We start from the raw sequence: 19,461 nt of genomic DNA on the forward strand, positions 1-19,461 counted from the left end.
TAATTTGGGGAAGCCTTGAGAATGTCCAAGGAAGGCTAGAAAGATCTTCCAGTAGATCTGGGAGGTGCTTCATGGTTTGGGGTGGGAGGAAAGGCACTGATGTGCACTGACTTGTTTGATGAGGTCTGGATGCATCCCCTCGCTAATTCTTTTTCTCTCTTTTCGGCTGGCAGCGGTTGCTCTTCCAGGAAGCGGAGTCCCGGCCCTGCACAGCCCATGTCTTTGTGGCCCATTGACTTTCTTCCTTTACGTGCTGCTCAGATGATGGCAAGCGAGCACTCCTGTCTTTGGACTGAGACATTCCTGCTCCTTTCGTACTCAGCCACCTCTGCTCCTCTTCCTCCCCTCCTCACTGGCACACCAAAGTGTCCATATGTTACCAAAGACTGACAGGCATGACCACGCAAAGGGATCTGGTTCAGAACTGGAGCACTCCTTGAGAAAGTCTTAATGTCTAGAACGAAATTTAAAAATAAAGGCAAAATTTTTTTTAAAGCACGTGCGTGAGAGGAGAGAGGAAGGAAGGAAAGAAACAGAAACACAAAGAAAAGAAGGAATGAAAGACAAAAAAATAAGGAATGAAGAAATGTGAAGAGCAAATGAAGGAGGAAAAGAACACCCCTATGTTTCCTTGGGAATGTCGGACAGGGCTTCCTCAGGGAAGTGGGAACTTGTTTTAAACAAACAAAAATATATTAAAGCACAAATTTCTACCAGAACAGTTACCTTCTTTACTGCAGAGCCCACAGCTTGGTGGATGACATACTGCAGTACTCCCCTTGTCTCCTCATGCTTTCCCACTGGCTGGGGCTGCCCCGCTCCAGCTGCAGCTTCCTGCAGTAACGCCAGCCTCAACCTTGGGCAGCAGCTGCCCTGCGTGCCAGTGGCCAGAACATCTTGCCTCGCACCGCATGTGCTTCAGTGTCTCCATCCATCGCATCTTCCAGGCTTTCATGTATTTAATTGCCCCATGTGGTTTGCTTTGGCCTTTCCCCACTGCTGTGTGCTTCTCACCCATCAGCCTGAAGAAGATAGAGGAGGAATGGACCCATCACATGGACCACGCTGAGTGGTGGAGAAGTCCTGGCTGGATCTGGCTGCAGTGTTGGCCTCTGAGCGCCTCTTTCTCTCTCTCAGCACTCTTGCTGGGTGGAGAAACTATGAGAGCAGGTCTGAGCTGCAGACAGAAGGGTGTCTCTGTGGGACTGAGAGATGGGGCAGGGTGGGATGTAATGGGAAGCAGAGAGCAGTTACACATTGGCTTCCCTTTGTGAATGCTGGGATGACAGTCGTCTCAGCCCTAAGCCCAGGATTGCTTCTCTGCCTCTCTTTTGTTACCTGTTTATTTTGGTCTTCTATTCCATTGCTTAACTTCCCCACCTCAAGCTTTTTGGATTATGGGAAAAGTCAGTCATTTAAACCTTCTTCAGTCAGACAGCGGGTCCTGTGCCCATGACCCAGCCCCTGGGCCAGCAGTTCAGGCAGCTCCAATACTGCCCTCTCATCTCCTGAGGCCTTTTAGCGCACACAGTGCGTTAGATGCAGAGTGGGTGAAGTGTGGCAACAGCATCATTCCTCAGGGGTGAGGTGGTTGAGTTTTGTCAGCACGTGTGGTCTTGCAGGCACTCAGCTTCCACTGCCAAAGTAGTGGGAAGACGAGCTGAAAGGTGGAACAGGCAGGAAAGTGCTGCAAGATGGACGGAGTCAGGAAGCTTGACCCCAAAAAGGGACTTGTGCTGAACTGTGGCCCTGTTTGCCACTGAGGAACAGGGGAACAGGGATGGGGAAAATGCACCTTTTTCCTGCCGGCATCATGAAAGCGTAAAGCTGGTGTCTCTCTCTGCTGCAGACCTGCAGCAGGTCTGGCCTGACCTCCTCGGGGTGGAGGCACGTGCTGCTACAGATGAACCCCCAGGAGAAGGGTCTGCCCTGCACCAGCCAAGTGGGAGCTGTGATAGCCTTGTTGCAACTGGAAGCAGCTCTGCGCATGGCTTGTCTCCCTGCACAGGGCAGAGTTAGTATCACATGACTGTGAACACAATTTGGCAGTTCAGTTAAGCGGGACTCTTCCCCCTAAGGGACACTCCCTCCAAACTCCAAATCTGGGGCAGCACTGATGTACAATGAGCTAGCTCTCTCAACAGAGCCCCCAGCACTCATGCTCCTTACTCATTTCTGATTAATATATCAGCTTCTCTGAGAGAACTGTGTTTGTCTAAAGTCACATGAATGTATTAGCTGTTTCCTGCATTGCTCAGCCCCCAGAAACACTAATGCTGCACTAATGCTCCCTGGCCACCATTGGAGAGAGAGAAAGGACATCAGCTCTGAGGGACAAGAGGACTGCCTTCACAGGAGGCCTTGCAAGACAGTGACAGGGGATGATATGGGTCTCCCTTGCTCCTGTTGCTTTTCTCTACTTCTGAGAATGAGAACTGTGTCTTTTCTGTCTCCAACCCCTCCAGAGCCCAGACCTCAATCACACTGCATATTTGACTGGGAGACCTGTGGCTGTGTCCCATAGCCAGGCAGTGTTATGGGATGCTGTGGGTGCAGACAGCAATTCAGATTCTTGCTGTCTGTTGCCATTTTTGCAGGCAGCCAGTGCCACCACCATCTTTTAGCTGAGTTCTTTCAGTCCTATGCTATTCCTTTCCTCCACGCTTGTTGGAGGCCAGAAGTCATCACCCCACACCTGATAAGAGTCCACTTTCACTCCTAGGGGAAAGAGGGTGCTCTCTGGGGGCCCTTGGGTGCTTCATGAAAGCTCCTGATCTGATAGCAGAAAAATATTTGTGTTACGTTGCTGGTTCCAGGGGGCTTCTGCTGGGCAGAAGGTGGAGACAGGAGAATTTCCCCATCGGTAAAAGGTAGCCCAGGGCAACCATGTCACCTTCTAGGCTCTGAGGCAGAGACCCTTCTGCTGGCTGCTTAGCCAGAGTTGCACAGCTTGTTTTGCTGATATTTAGTGGCAGCAGAGGTGCTGTGGGGACGTGCAGCCTGAGGGCTCAAGATCACAGACAAAGCATTGTCTGTTAGGCAAGCGTCAGCAAAGGGGCACCATATTTTTAGAAAGGGACACCTGCAGGGAGGGTGTCTGTGCCCTGCTGCCAGCTCCTGCGAGGAAGGATGTAAGTGCCTCACCAAGCCAACCCGCGGTGCAGGAGAGGAAGAAGCCCATTGGTGGCAGTGGGTCCAGGGCAGAGCAAGCAGATCGCCCCAGACAGAGGTGAAACCTTCTCCTGCTGTCAGGTGTGGGCCCATCAGCTTCAGTAAAAGTCTCAGGGAGCCCGTTCCCACTTAGACCTCTGCTCCTGTATCTCTGGCTAGAAAGCAGCTGGTGGTGAGTTTGGGGGAGAGTCGTTAACCCAAGTGCCTCAGCTTGTCAGAAGTACTAAGGACGAAAGGAAGGACTTCATTTCCCTGGCAGGTGTGCTGAGAGAGTGTAGCAGAGAAAGGAGGCACTTCAGCAAGGATGAGAAGCTGTGCAATGATGGGGCAGGGAGCGGGAGGCAGTGTCCCTCCTCTCTGGGGGTAGTGGTATTTGTGGTTTACTACCCCACACTTGAGGGGGGCAATTCTTGCAGTGGTAATGCATCCCAGGTGAAATATAAAGCCATGCTCCTTACCCCTTGCAATTAAAGATCCCCTCACACTTTTCATGGTGTTCTGGCTAAATTACAGTCCTTAAACTTAATTACAGACTGTCTTCTAAAATATCTGTTGCAGTTCCAACATTATGTTTCTGTTCCTGATGTTTTATGTCGCTCTGTGCCTATCAAGTAGCTGCTTTATTCCACTGCAGAAGTGGCTGCATTTCAGTGATGGTGGAGATTATTCCTGTACATAGTATGAAATTCCCTGCAGAAGAAAAGTGCAATATAAATTTAAGAGACTGCTTTTATTTACAAGGAGACCTCTGCTTGGTAGTTGTAGAAATACATTAAGAAGAATGCTGTGTGGGTGTTAGCCGATATATACTCGATTTCTTTTTTTTTTTTTTTTTTTTGGATATAAAACAGAAACTATGTGAGTGTGCAGGCTCCTGGGTATATGTTGTAGGTATTAGAAGCAGTGAATGCTACCGTGTAGTTACAAGTGGGACTTACAAAGAAACTTTCATTTGAAACCTCTTCTTGTAGTTGTCCATTGTATTCTGAAAAATATACTTTTTTAATTATAATTTTCCACAGTTCAGTGCAAGTCCCAATAACAGGTCATCAACAGGGCTTTAATTCATGGCTTTTAACAATATGAACTTCCATTCCTACTGCTTGCTCTGAAAAGGAGCTCCTGTCTGGTAATAGTAATAGACTATGTTTCTTCCACATGGATCAGCCACTGGAAAGCGATGGAACTAATAATATGTTTCATGTGATGTGGAGTTAAGTAATTTGGAACGCCTGAGTGCAACTCTTTCCAGCTGTATGGGAGTGAAAAATGTTTCATCTGTATGAAAAACTTTGTGTAGTGCACAAATGGTTCGGAAACCCCTAAAGTGAAGTGTTGTGATTGGCATGCATGCAGAGCTGCCCCAGCAAAGCTGTACAGCACGCTGCCTGAAGAGCAGCTGTAGCAGCAGTGATACGGAGCCCTTCTTCTGGGAAGTAGCTTTCTTCTGGAAGGAAATAGGGTGACAATGAGGGAAAAAGGTGGGGGGCGAGGGGGGGCGTTGTCAGATGTTGAGGCTGGTAAATTTCTTGCAAAAATAATTCATGGATGTATGAATCAGTAGAGTAAACTTGATACACACCATATTTTATCCCCTATTGCTAATCAACGTACAGAAATTTTATTTCTTTCTGTATGAAATCCTGTGGGTGCGCTTCTCCATAATGACACAAAATGCTTTAGTACCAAAGGGAGAGCAGGGTCCAGATTCCTCCTCCTCAGCCTGTCCCTATCACTCTGTGCCAGGAGAAGCACCCTGCTTTTGGGTTGGTGCCCTGCATTTCTCAGGCTGGGAGGGACAGTCACTGGGAGCAGCAAGCAGTGCTGGTAGGAGAAGCATCCCTCCATCGCACCATTGCTGCCCTGAGCCTTGTCTCCAGCATGAAGCAAGTCCCTGTGCAAGGCGTTGGCAGGAGGAAACCCCACTCACCCCTAGCTGTCAGCGAGGCTGAAGCAGCAAGTTTTACCTGCGGAATAGCCAGGGGTCCTTCACACTGCCCTGAGGGACCCCACCTGCCCCAGGCAGTGGTAGACAAAAGAACCAGGGCATTTTCCCTCCTAGATGGGGCAAATGGTGTCACCTCACCCCATTCAAAGAGGCAAACTTTTGCCTTATAGCAGAGAGCTTAGGGAGATTCTGCTGCAGGGTGTTGCTGTTTCAGTTTCCTTCATCTGTCAGAGCCGTGCAGATACCCACCTTTCCCTGGAAATGCTGCAGCACCCCTTTGCCTCCTTGGTGCCTTTGGACAGCCTAGCAACAGCATGGAGAGACACATCATTGTGGGCTCCGTGCTTTAAGCTGGGTGCAGTGCGTTGTGTTTTAACCTGGCAAGCAGCTAAACGCCACACAGCCGTTTGCGCACTCCCTCTGCCCCAGTGGGATGGGGGAGAAACCAGGAAAAAAAAAGAGTAAAATTTGACGGTTGAGATAAAGCCAGTTTAATAGGACAGAAAAGGAAGGGAAAAATAATACTGATAATAATGATAAAAGAATATACAAAATAAGTGATGCACAAGGCAATTGCTCACCACCCACTGACCAATGACCGCTTCCCGAGCAGCAGTTGCTGCCACCCTAGCCAACTCCCCCCAGTTTGTATGCTGAGCATGATGTCATATGGTATGGAATGTCCCTTTGGCCAGTTTGGGTCAGCTCTCTTGGCTGTGCTCTGTCCCAGGTTGTTGTGCACCCAGCAGAGCATGGGAAGCAAAAAAGTCCTTGACTAGTGTGAGCGCTACTTAACAACAACTAAAACATCAGTGTGTTATCAACATTATTCTCATACTAAATCCAAAACACAGCACTGTACCAGCTACTGGGAAGAAAATTAACTCTTTCCCAGCCAAAACCAGGGCAGTATCCACCCCTTATTCTATACCATCTACATCATGTCCAGGTCCCACTCTTTCCAATACATCCGAGTTAATCACCACCACCTTTCCTGTCTTTTGATATATAACACAGATATCATTCCCTTGTTCTACGGGTCATCCCTGTAAAATCTTCATTGAGTTAATTTAGTCCATGACTTGAGGCTCCATCTGTCAAAAGAGTCCTTCAGGGCAGAAGAGATGGTGTGTGGTCTTGAACTGTTGCATGCTGAAGTCAGTTCTGGTTCCATTATCACTGCACTTGTCTGGTTCTATCATCACTGCACTTTGGTCCATTTCATCAAAGTTCATTCTTCATTAGTGTAGGTGATTCTTACTGTAATACTGTTGGTATGGCATATCAACCATAGAAATGATGATACACGGTATTATATAGCAATTAACATATTACAATTTAATTCATTGGCTATTCTCACCCAAAATCAAATCCCCTTGAGGTACACATCACCCACCAAGTGCACCAAGGTCCATGAGCAAAAGGAATCCCACAGATGAGTTTGTCTTTGCCCGAGGCAGGAATAACCCAGACTGTCTTCCCCAGTATGTTTCTTTACATGCACTACAGAGACTTTATCCCATTCTACAGTACTAAAAGTTTTGACTGAGCTGGGCCAGCTCGATTGGCAGATCCCCTAGTGTTGACTAACCAGGTGGCTTTTGCTAAACGTGTATCCCAATCTTTGAACATCCCACCATCCATTGCTCTCAGCGTAGGCTTTAACAGTATCATTCAATTTTCCCGGACACTGGTGCATGATAGGGGATGTGATACACCCACTCAATGCCGTGCTCTTTGGCCCAGGTGTCTATGAGGTTGTTTCAGAAATGAGTTGCGTTGTCTGACTCAGTTCTTTCTGGGGTGCCATGTCACCGTAAGACTTGCTTCTCCAGGCTCAGGATAGTGTTCCAGGTGGTGGCATGGGGCACGGGATATGTTTCCAGCCGTCTAGTGGTTGCTTCCACTATGGTGAGCACATGGCACTTGCCTTGCTGGGTTTGTGGGAGTGTGATATAATCAATCTGCCAGGCCTCCCCATATTTATATTTCAGCCATCATCCTCCATACCACAGAGGCTTTACCCGCATGGCTTGCTTGACTGCAGTTCATGTTTCACATTCATGGATAACCTGTGTTCCTTGAAGGCCTGAGGTGTCATGGGCCCACTGAGCTATAAATAATTCACCCATATGTAGCCAGTCCAGATCCACCTGAGCCAGTTAGCTGACTTCTGGGTAAAACCACAACACGGTGGGACACAGTACCAAAGCACCAAGCTTTTGCGCCCAGGGAGCAGGACCCTGCTTTTTAGTGAGGACAAGAAGTTGCATTGTGAGTATCTCCTGTGCAAAAGAGAGGCCTTCTCACACTCCTGGCTTTGGCAGAGGCCAGTTTTGGTCCCTCACTCTTTCTTCATTAAACTGCCCTGACATCTTGTCTTTTCCAGGCTGCCCTCAATGTGGGTGCACCCCTGTTCATAGGGGCAGCAAGCGTACGGCAGCAGGACCCCGTGTAGGCTGCAGGAGAAGCTAGGTGTTGACACCATTTGTATTTGCTTGGCCCCACTGATAACTACTTACCTGGCTCAGCCTGGGAAGGCATTTAATGCAGACAAAAGGCATTTGCAAAAAAAATGAAGTGCTAGAGAGCTCTGGAAATTACGTTTTAACAGGGCCCAATTTATATTCTATGGTAATAACTGGCAGCTCATGGTTGCCAGCAGGGAGCTGAATAGCCCTGGTACACTTGGCATCCCAAATGATAGCTGTGGCAGATATGTTTGTCAGTACTCCCCTTGGGAGTAAGACACATGCTAGTTTGGCTCACCATCTGCCACCACCTAGCCCACAACGGGGATTCTGGGGTCTTCTAATGGGTACTTACAGCCTGGTATGGTCACATCAAACCAGAGACAGCCACTTGTGCCCAGGAGGACTTAAACATCCCAAGGAATACTGCAAGACAGCCCAGGGCCACCTTCATGGCCTAACTGCCTTTCCAGAGAGGGAGGGGATGCAGCTTGCAGGGACCTGTAGTCTCCAGGACACCTCTTGCCTGTGGAAGAGCAGTGCCATCCTGCTACATTTGTCTGAGGTATGTGTCTGACATCTAGACCCTGGGTTGGGTATAAGGTGCGTGCTCCTTGCTTTGCCATTAAGCATCTTTCCTCAAATGGAGAGAGGCTCTGTCCAGAGTCTGGAATCAGGTTAGCAGGGCTCACTGTGTTCCTGTGCTGTGTGGCTGCAGGGGATGGTGGGCTTGGTCCCCCTGATAACTGCCTCTGGCACTTACTGCACTCTGCATCACCTAGAGCTGGTCTGGCAGCTTCTCCGTCTTGCTTCCCCCTGGCCTGGCACAGCCTGAGGGGACGAGGGGGCTGCCTGGGTGGTGGTGGTGGAGCAGGAAGACAGGAGCACTTAAGGGCATGTGTTGGCTCCATCAGGGACTAGTGTGGGTCACATCCTGGCTTTCTCAGAGGCAAAAGAGGCCTCACAATACCCCCATGGGTGGCTGAGAGGATGGAAGAGATCTTGTTCATGTTCTTGAAAAGGAGAGGGGAAAGATGAGCTCAACGCCACATTGCCCTTCATTTCACTAGTGGCAGGCAATGGGCTCTGACGTGCAGCTGCTCAGATGCTAGGCGATGGATGCTAAAGAAAGCCCTTAGACCAGATTTCCCAGCTTGACCTGTACTAGTAAAATGTGCTGATCCAGCTCCAGATCCTCAGCACATCTGTGCATGAAGAAGCTGAGCAACCCACTGTGCCCACACAGGTGAGCCTTCAGGGAAGCTGCGAAGGGAGGCAGCACACAGGTCCCAGCACACGAGCACTGCCTTTTCCTCTGCTGCCTTTCATGGCGTGGGTTCTCCAGCATGGGGCAAAGAACAAGGGAACGGGAGAGGGAGAGATGCCACCTTTGCTGGCAGCTGTAGCAAAGGTAGAGCTTGGTGAATAGAGTTTTTTGTGGAGAGCTGTGAAGGTCTGTGGTAAATCCAGGTTTTGCATGGATTTGGTATGGCCTATAAACCATTTGCTCCTGTGGAAGGCAAAATTTTGTGCTTCCATTATCTGTTGTCCTAAAGGAGAATTTGGCTATGCATGCTTGGCTTACAGTGGCATTTTTTTACCTCTAGGGTGGTCTAAACTCAGCATAGTACAGGGGCAGCTGGACAGCCCTCACACAGTGCTGGTACCCCCAGCAGTGCCGGCATCCAGATCTCACAGAGCTGGATGTACTTTATGTTGTAATGGCCAGGTCCTTGCCTGAAGCACTGAGCCAAGTGAAGGGTACCTGGCTGCTCTACAGCCCTGCATATGCATATGTCCTGTCTACCAGCCAAGTCTGCAGGAAGATAAAAGACCCGCTGCTGCTGCTAGCCAACAGAGGTCCACTTTGGTTGAGGGAGCTGGGCTCTGGTCCTGCCATTTAGGCAGCGAAGTGGCTTTCAGTTGCATAAAACCCAGCTGTTATAATGGAGAGTTATTCTTAGATGTTCAAAATTTGCTTAGCTATGGTATGCCTCACATAATCAGCAAAGACAGGCCCTGGGTAGGAGCTGGACATGCCAGATGTCAGCAGTCCTGCTTAGCCACTGTGGGTGAGCAGTGACTCCTTTGCTCTCAGCGTTACAGCTGTTCAGGGCACAGGCTGAGCCCAAACTAGTTACAAGCAAGTGCAGCCCCACTTCCCTATCTGCACCGCAGCCTCTGCAGGCAGGCACCAACTGGTTTTCTTTTGGCGGCTGTGGTATATAATGTGGCACTGAGATGAAGCTGTCTCCATGTGTTGCTTGCGCTGTGTAGGTCCAGTGCTGGTAAGGGGTTTATCTTAGCAGTGTGTAAAGGGATCAGAGCTGAAAACTCTGGGTTTGGTGCAGGTGTGTTGCATATGCCAGCAATGCAGCAGGGAAGAGACAGGACTTGGAAGCCCCTTTTGGAGGCAGCAGCATCTCTGTCCAGTCCCCACCTTTCCCTTCTCCCACTGTCCACACCCCAACCCTGTGCATCCTCCAAGGTGGGAGCATTTGGTATATCTTGTCTCACTGGGCCTTGTTCTTGAGAACCAGCTATGGGTATCAATAAACAGAGCAACAGCCAGGAGGGGCCATAGCATCATGGTCAGCTCAGACAGCCCCTAAATTGTGGTGAGAGGAGAAAATTGATTTCGTTCTGCCTTTGAAATGCCACAGGCATTGACTGGGGGCAGTACTTAGGTCTTTTGTATAGACAGCAGCATGTACCACACAGAGGCTGAGCAGCAAGGGGCTTGTGAGTGCTGGAGGTTTCCCTGGGAAAATTCAGATGCCAATGGAGGAAGGTATTTACAGACTGGGAGCAAAGGAGCTTTCCTGTGCATTTATTCAGTTGTTTCCTGGAGCCCTGGTATGTAACATCCTGGGACAAGAAGACTCAGAGTTTGCTGGAGGTGACCTTTTCCCCTCATCAAACCTTGATGTTTGTCCTTCTCTGCTGCCCATCCCCAGCTTCTCAGTGCATTGATGTAACTGGTGGCACTAATGCTGGGTAAAGTGGCTTAGTGTCAGTGCTTTCAAATAGATGAGTTTGGCCTGTTTTCCCAGTTCTAGGGATCTTCTAGACCATCTCACCCCAGAGGGCTCTACAGCATGCATTCATCACTTGGGACATTCCCCAAAAGCTGTGGATGCTACAGGTACATGGTTCTTCTTTGTGGTTTTGGTCACACTCCTTGCCTGAAAGCATGGCAACAATCTCTAATCTCTCGGTGGGATGGAAAATTTGGTGCCAGCATGGTTTTGCTTAGGTCTTTTTTCCCAGCCAGAACCATCCTGCCTCTATTGCAATGCACATAGCGGAGGAAAGGGGCCGTCACCAAATACACGACTGTCTCATGGGGAATCAACTGCAGTACCTCCTGCCTTTGGCCAGAAGTAAGCATCAGATAGTGTTTCCCACACTTCCTCAGTCTGTCCCCCACTCCATACTTATCCTCACCAAGTGTTTCATTTCCAGCCTGGAGAGATCAGCAGCAGACTTCACCCCTGGATCCCATAGAAGGGGATCACACCAAAATCCCAACCTCAGCTTGCAAGGGGCAGGGAGAACCAGCTCAGGCCCAACAGTGAGCCACTTCAGTGGGATCCAGTGCGAGTGGGACTACATCACCCTCATGCTTCCAGGTCATCAAGGCCAGTAGAAAATATTCATACGTTGACCTGACAGAAGCATTTAGAAGCACCCCCCCAAAAGGAGCTACATAGAGACTTTGTGTATTTGGGCATACTATGGAGGATGGGGGGTCCTCTGGTGTCTCTTGTTTCTTTTCCCATCAGTATCCTGGGTGAGGATCTGGGGCAGATCCCCATTCTCCACCCACCTCCTTCATCACCACCACGTCTTGTCCCATCCCCACTCCACATCTCATAGGGTGCCGTTGCCATCATTGAGTGGAGCTGGGACCCTCTCGCCACCACGATACCAAGCCGTCCACAATGTTAAAAGCACAAAACACAAAGGGACTGAACTGAACCTTTTAAACAGGGTGAGATGTTTTATAAGCGTTGCCTCACCCATCCCGCTGCCCCAACCCTGATGCACCCACCGTGTAACCTATAGAAGCTCAATGTGGATTGTTTCATTCAAATAAAGCTGCAGTACTCAAGTGGGTGAGCCTGCGTGTCCTTCTGTGCTGGGCTGGATGACAATGTGCAGCCTGCAATTTGTGCTCACACTGGCTGGGGCAGGGAGATCCTATTTCTGCCTAACACTGAGGTACGTGTCCGTGTTTGACCCTTGGGTCTTCCCAAAATGTCTGGTTACAAACCCTATCACCCCACCATGGGACTGGGCATAGGACATGTCATGGGCAGATTTGGGGACTTAATGTTGGGGGAGCCTTGTGAAGGGAGCACAGGGTGGGCAGCACAGAGCCTTCCCGTGGTGTGCCCTAGGCTGCTGCCATCTTGCCCAGACCTCTCCTTCCTACATCAGGCCTGCAGCTGTTGAGGCTGCTGGCTCCTGCTGCCGCTAAGCACAGCTAGTCCTCTTCTGTCCCTTGCTCTTGACCTATCCCAAAAGGAGAGTAGATGGGGCAGCAGCTCTAAAACTAGTAGGTGTGAAACAAGCCAGCAGCCATGGGCTGTCAGTGTGGGACCAGGTCCCTTGTTGTGGTACTCCCATCCACCACAGGATCTCCAGCATGTGTCCAGCTACTCCATGGACCCATCAGAGAATGGGCAATGCTGGCCATGGCCCACGTGGTGCATACAGTGTTCTTGGGTGGTGTCTTCTATGTGCCATGAGATCTGGAGGGCTACTCAGCTAGAGTCTATGTAAAAGTTGCCTCATCCCAGCACTGTGGTTAGAGCAACACTTCAGAGAACTGGATGTGAGAGCCAAACATAGTTTTCTTTTACATGCCACAAGCTGCAACTGTTGGCTGAAGCTCCACAGATACTAAAACATCACCCAAGTACCTGCCCTGACAGTGGGCCAGTGGATCACTTAAGCTACAGCCATACCCTCTGCTTCGGCTGATGCTGAGTCAGTGGCATCTTGGTCTGCCTGGAGAAAGTTTGGGATAGGGCTCACAGCAATGCAAAAGGGTCCTCCAAGCCAACCCAGCATTTCTGCCTCCGATGCTTCCCTCACAGTTAGCAGTTGTAAAACCCACTGGCAAAGTGGATGGCTGGTTCCTTCAAGCAAAAATAACCATGCCTAGTAAATGCTTCCTTTTTTCTCTTTCATAATGAAAAATAACTGCTCCAGTTGGGAGTCTGGAGGGAGCTGGGTACTGGAACTTCTGTGGAGCTTCAGGTCTTAAAGATGGAAAGTACTGTTAAACAAATACATGTATATATGCAGCACACAGATATATATACGCATCCATATGCACGCACGTAGAGTTCATCTCTGTCACCCCTGCACAAGTTCAGCTCACCCTTGTCATGCACATGTTGAGACAGAGAGTTCAACTCTGCCACGACTTCTCGTTAGGGTCCCCCTACTTTAGCACACACACCAGGACAGCTCTGGGGATGGGCAGGGCCTGGGCAGGAGAGTAGGCTGCTATTTGCAGGAACCTGGCAGCTTCATTTCTTGCACAACAAATAAGGCGGGGGGACAGCCAGAGAAAGGTTTTAAATATCACTCAGTCAGAGTCTGCTCCAGCCACTGATCTTTTGTCCTGTCACTTCATATTTTTGTTATAAACTGTTAATTCCACCTGTTCTAGATGTCCCAACACTAAGGTCTGCTTTGCAGAAGCACTCACATCTTTCAGTGTATTGTTGGCTATAAAATGACACACACTGTAAAAGCATGGGCTCTGGCTCTCTCAAACAGTACACCACCATTGAGAATTACCTCTAATAGCCCAGACTTTACTTTTTAGTTTGCGTCTATGTCTTACACCCCATCTTCAGTCATTCTCACAACCTACACACTATTATATTCCTGGATTTTATGTTGCAATTCTTCCCTGAGGCAGAAGAGGATGTGCCAGCAGATGAGAAACTAGACTGAGGTCCAGACTGTTCCTGCAAGGTGCTCTCTACTATTGATTGTACAGCTGCTATGGCTCAGCCCCTCATGCACGCACTGCAGACAGCAATATCACCTCCAAAGGTAGAAGCAATGCTAATTTTGTTAAAGCTTGAGCACTGGGAATGCCCACCAAAAAGGCCACAAGGGAGCAAGCCGTTTTTGTCTTTGGCTCGGTGATTTGATGCTGTGCAATAAATAAAGCCTGGAGCCAGACAGTGAGTGATGAAGATCAAAAGGAGTATTGACTGCATGCTCAAGTGAGTACAGCCCTTCACATCAAACCTGCAGAAACACTAGTTGTATGGTCATTAAGAATAGGACCATACTGCAGATACACAGAGATGCTTCACTGCACTTTTGTGGGCTCCTGGGTGGCTGAGTGTGGGAACACTGGCTTTGTACCATCACACATGCCTTGTTGGCAGGCTCACGTTCCCATGCAGGGATGCCCTGGTACCTCGTGCTAAGCAGAGGCTATTTCCTGCTGTGCCAACATGTGAACTCAAGTCTCACAGTGTCTCTCCCTCTCCTTGGGCAGGCTGCAGAGGAGAGGTGCTGCTCCTCCCAGATGGGGACAGAATAGCATCTTGTGGGAAGGAGCAAGGAACATGGGTAAAGATGTGGCTGAGAAGGTGCTTGTGGCACTGGGGAGGGTGGGAAACTGTAGAGCACCAAGCTAGGGCAGAAGATCCAGGTTTGGGTGAACAGTCCTTCTTGACAAGGGGGAGGATAGGAACCACTTTTGTGGTTCCCTGCCAGGTATCTGGGGGATATGGGGATCAGGGATAAGGGGAGAAGATGCTGCTTTGATCTGTGCAAAGTTGTGCCTCAGCGAAGGCAGGTGCAGGATGCCAGCAAGGCAGTAGGTGTGTGAAAACAGGGAAGGCAAGGCTGCATGCAGGCTACAGGTGGACATGGGATTGTGCATACGTATGAGGATTTTTTGAGTGGCAGATCATTTCAGCACATCCTTTGGATTCCTTTTTCCCTCATTCCTCTCTCCCCTCAACTTCCCAAGCAGTCCCGTCTGGCCACAAGTCTGTGGCAGTTTCCCAGAGAGGAAAAGGATACTTATGAGCCAAAACTGCAGAAAATGCAACAATCTGGATTTAAAATATTCTGACCCTGTTATTTTAACAAGACCAGAGAAAAAAATAAATTACACTGACTGGAGAGGAAGATTTATGGCTTGTACGACAAGGCCAGGGTTTATAAACAGAACAAAGTGACCTAAAAAGCAGAGAAGATTTAGAGATACAGGCTGTAGCTACAGCCCACCACAGCAACATCCTGCCAGCCTATGTGAGCCCCAGAGGAGAGCGGGGTTGTGAGTCTGGCTGGGAAAGCCTTGTCCATCAGCTCCATGTGCAGAAGACGTGTTGGATTAGATTATGCTTGGGTATCTGGTGATGTAGGGGGCACCTCCCTCCAGCTGCCCTTCACACACACTGTCATGCTCTTCATGTGTTCCCTTATACCCACCACACATCTATCCACATGAGGATTCTGACTGTCCCTCACTTCCTCCCCCAGGCCTTTTCTATCAGAGATAGCCCTGTCCTGATGCCAGCTACAGATCTGCTCCTGCCTTTTTGCTCCCATCATATCTCTTATTCCCGAGGTGAGGCTGGGAAACTCTCCTCCCACCATGGCCCACCACCAGCAGTGTCCCACCTTGCATGGGGACAGCCACCTTGACTCCCTGCAGCCCCTCATGGCTGCACCTTGACCCTCTCTGCTGTGCTGGGGACTCTTTATGGGAGGAGGCAGATGGTGCAGCCTGGTCCTCAAGGCTCACTGCCCTGTCCCCTGCTGCGCCAAGGGCTTGGGATGCTGGGACCCTCCACACCAGCTCCACTACCTCATCTAGGGTAAGGCAAAATCACTGCCTGCGCCTACACTTCAGATTTGGCACCAGACTGGTACTCCTCCCTACCACGGAGAGTGAACAGGAGGTAATTAACTTCACATTGCCTTGAGGAGAGATGGGCTAGCCCAGTGCGTGATGCCTCCCAGCTGGTGGGTGTGGGGGGATGCTGGGGCAGGCTGAAGGTTTTGGCAGCTGGAGCCTGGAGCTGCCCCATCCGTCCTTGCTCCCCGCAGAAGCATGCAGCTGGATAGGGCTGCTGCTTCCTGGGGTGACAGAGGTGGATCAACCCTTACCTGCTCGCCAGGCCAGTGTGTGTGTGCATGGCATGGGAGCCCACTGGGGCAGGTGCCAAGATTTCCCAGGGAGCAGGACCACTCCATGTGAAAGCCAGACTGACATGCCTCCAGAGGATTTCCTTGGGAGTGGAAGAGGCAGGAGGGCTAGGGCTGCTCCTCCAGGGTGCAAGGCTGCAAGTCAAGTCTGACAGGAGACCACAAAACAGATCAAGACATCATCTTCTGCCCGCACAAGCACCAGAAAATGCTCCACACCACTGAGGAGGAGGGGGTCCCACCACATGCCTGATGGCTGAGCTGCTGCCCTATGTCAGCTCATATTCCTGAAATGCCAGGGCCAGTTTTTATGTTCTCATGGGCTGCCCTGGCTGCTCTCAGTGTCATCTGCCTCTGAAAAGAGCTGAACTGTGGAGGAAAATCATTAGGGTGTCCTTTTTCAAATGGGTTTACACTCATGAGATACAGCCTCTGCTAACCATTTCCTGAATGGGCTTTGTGGCAAGCCTGAGCCCTGCGTCCTGCTGTCAGTTCTTGAGCTGTGTCTCAAGCTCACTATTGTTGCCTGTGCAGCTCCACCTGTGCCCATGCTGCTCCAGCTGTGCCTGATGCTCCAAGCCAGAGCCAAAACCAAAGCCAGAGCCAGGCAGTTGCCTTGAGCCCAACTGCAGCTCTCCCCGACCAAAGTGCAGCGGCCAGGCACGCTGTCATCGACAGTGTAGCATGGAGATACCAGAGCTGACTACAAACCACAGGGCTTGGGTGCTCGAGCAGATTAGACAGCAGAGAAGCCAGCAGTGCCACGTAGTCTGCCCAAGGTGAAGCGCTGCAGCTCACCTGGCTTTGCACAGCCTCACTCCGTGCTACCTCAAACAGCAACATCTTCCAGTGCAGGCAGCACTACAGATTAACTTCCACCCTCACGAAAAACTGCCTCCTGCTTTTGGCAGTCAAAACACTGCCATCCCTAATCCTGGACATTCCCTGCCCTGAACATGGGCAACCCCCTGGTATTTCAGTACCTCACCCCAGACCTGTCTGCCTCCAGCTCTTGCCCTGCACCCCTAGACAATGCCGTTTCACTCCCAATTCCCATCCCTTATTCTTGATCAGGAGCAACTTGGAATTCATGCCTGGGTCTTCAGGAAATCAGGGAGCCTGAAATCATTTGGTCCCTTCTTCTGAGAAAGCTGACAGCACTGCCATAAATACGAAAAATTCTTAAAATAACATGCAACGTGGAGAAGCTGTGTGCCTCCAATGCCCACTGCCTCTCCCTGCTGGCATTCCTGGCTGTGCGCACCCGCCTCATCAGCCTTCCCCATGACTGTCTCCATGATTTATGGTCTTAATAACTGAGCCTGAATCCTGCTGCCCACCCCCTGAGGCTCATAACCAGCCACCATTCAAACTCATCACATGGCATATTCTGGTGCAGGCCAGAGCATCTCTTCAGAACAACCCCATCCCCTGTTCCTCCCCTTAGGAGGAGATGCCTTTCCTGGAGAAGACCTTTGGACTGGCCTTCCCCTTCTCTCTACATAGGACACCTTTCATTACCTTTTGCTGGTAGTCACCATCAGCCCCCATAGCAGCAGAGGTAAGGGGTATTTCCCCACATGGATGTATATGTTCCTCCTCCACAGCACAACAGCAAAACATCAGCTGCCCCCACATGTATAAATGCCTCCCTGCCCATATTTCCACCAGAGAAGAAGGTACAGAGGAAGGCAAGTGGTCCCTTACATGTTGTTGTTGAACAGGTGTCAACCCAAGGACCTGGGCACAGAGAGGATGCAAGAGCAGGGAGGCTCTAGAGGTAACCGTGCAGGGTCTGAAAGCTGCCACAATAGGGTCTGTTCCCAGCTGCAGAGCACCTCAGGGCCATGTCTCCCAGGTCTCTTTTTCTATTAACTCTTGGTCTCCAGGGCACTGGTAAAGCTTTGCTGACTCCCGGTGTCTGGCAAACTAAGCGCCTCCTCTCCTGCCTGCACTCCAAAGCACATCACTCAGAAGCAGCTAAAAGGAGGTAAAAGACCCCCAATTAGTCTCCGAAGAGTCTGTTTGTGGTTTTGAGAGCTGCTCCAAGGTCTCCTGGCTCCTTGGATATAAGGCTAACCTCTTGGACTAATTGAGAGCAAGGGAGAGGCGCAAGACAGTTCCCCCATCTCTGGTCCAAGCTGCACTCCCGCCTGCCCCTGAAACGCCACGCTTCAGCTGTGCAACAGCAGCTCAGCACCTGGTGTCCCTCCTACCCTCCCTCCTGCAGATTAATGACTCTCTAATTGTTCTTTATCTAGCACTGACAAAGGTGGGGTCCTTTGCTTGTCACAGGGGAGAGAGAGCAGAGGAATGACACAGGGCTATCCTCAGAGTTGCTGGAGCTAATGAGCATTTGCTTTGCTTATACTACCTGGTAATAGGCATTGCCCCGGAGGCTGGCTCAGGAGGATGGGGCATGGAGAGGGGTGAGGATACATGGGGTGGGATTTAAGCTGCAAGAGCCTCTGATTTTGGGCAAATATCCTTTTCACAAATGCCAGGTGGTCATCCAGATCAGCGTGGGTGCTTTGCTGAGCAGCAGAAACAAAAAACCCTCAGCCACAGCACGGAGAGGCGATGGGTCCAGCCAGTAATCAACCCCTGAGGTAAGAGGCAGATGCATGTCAGTCTGTAGTGCAGACCATGGGCACCCTTGCAGGCAGAGACCATGTTGGGGGGAGTCTGCCTGTCCCCCATAATGAAAACAGCAGGTACAAAGGTGGAAAAAAAACTTCTGCCAACTGCTGGCCATGGAGGGTGAAACAGGAGCACTGCCCTACAGAGACCCTGTGTTCCCCAAACGCTGAGTCATGGTGAGGGTGTTCTGTCCTCCTCACCATTCCCCTCTCCCAGACCACCCCACGCATCGCTCCCCCAGGGCTGCTGTGGGTTCTGGGGCGCCCAGGGGAGTGAGCCCTGACTGCAGCACAGGAAGCAGTCAGCCAGCTCGAAACAGTTAACAGCTCTCCTCAGCCACCACATCATGATGGATGAGCCCTGCCCCATGGAAATGTCACCGTCTGAACAGAGTGTGAGCTCATTCCCCTCCGCCTCCGATCTCAGCACGAAGCCAGCTGGGATGAACAGCCCTTATCGTCGCCGAGCGGGAAGTCTGGCCTGGCCTCCCACCTTTTGATGACAATGTCCAGGCATGAGAGGCAAAAGGAGCTGCGAGTTTTCAGGGTGTAACCCCTGTCACCCCAACACCTGCTAATTAATAGAAGATGTGCTCCCCTCCTCTGCCAAGGAGAGGAGGAAATGTAACTGGATGAGGGATGGTCTGGTCAAGCATTCAACCTTCTTATCTAATTTGAAAAATGCGCAAATGAGGTAATTATGGTGAGATATCGATTCATAGCAACATGCTCCATGAATGCCATAGCAATAACTCTTAGTGCTGCCATGTAGTTCCCCAGCCCCTCCTCAGCTGCAGAAGGCAAGTTCAGGCTTTTTGCTTTAGCCTGTACCTGTTTGAGAGATGGAGCCATCCAGTATAGGCAGGAACAATGCCACCCTCTGCCCCTGGGACAGACTGAGACTCATTGGAAAAACATCTTCAGGAGCTTGGCTCTTATGGTCTGGGTTTCTTGTGTCTCTGTTCAGCTAGGTCTAGTAAGGGTGGCAACTGGGGAAAGAGGGAGTCATGCCGGTGGAAAGGGTCGGGAGGCA

At 50.4% G+C, this 19,461-nt stretch overlaps 1 protein-coding gene across 2 annotated transcripts in view; it reads left to right on the forward strand.

Moving 5' to 3' along the window:
- MDGA1 (MAM domain containing glycosylphosphatidylinositol anchor 1) overlaps window positions 1–11,665 on the forward strand; it is a 158,388-nt gene extending 146,723 nt beyond the window's left edge. For both annotated transcript variants that reach the window (XM_075089147.1, XM_075089148.1), the window contains one exon: window positions 174–11,665. In XM_075089147.1, the coding sequence (XP_074945248.1) occupies window positions 174–265 (92 nt within the window). In that variant the 3' untranslated portion in view covers window positions 266–11,665. The remainder of the gene's footprint in view (window positions 1–173) is intronic.
- Window positions 11,666–19,461: the final 7,796 nt, after the last annotated feature.

The sequence above is a fragment of the Phalacrocorax aristotelis genome, chromosome 3, assembly GCF_949628215.1.
Source record: "Phalacrocorax aristotelis chromosome 3, bGulAri2.1, whole genome shotgun sequence".
NCBI classification, from domain to species: Eukaryota; Metazoa; Chordata; class Aves; order Suliformes; family Phalacrocoracidae; genus Phalacrocorax; species Phalacrocorax aristotelis.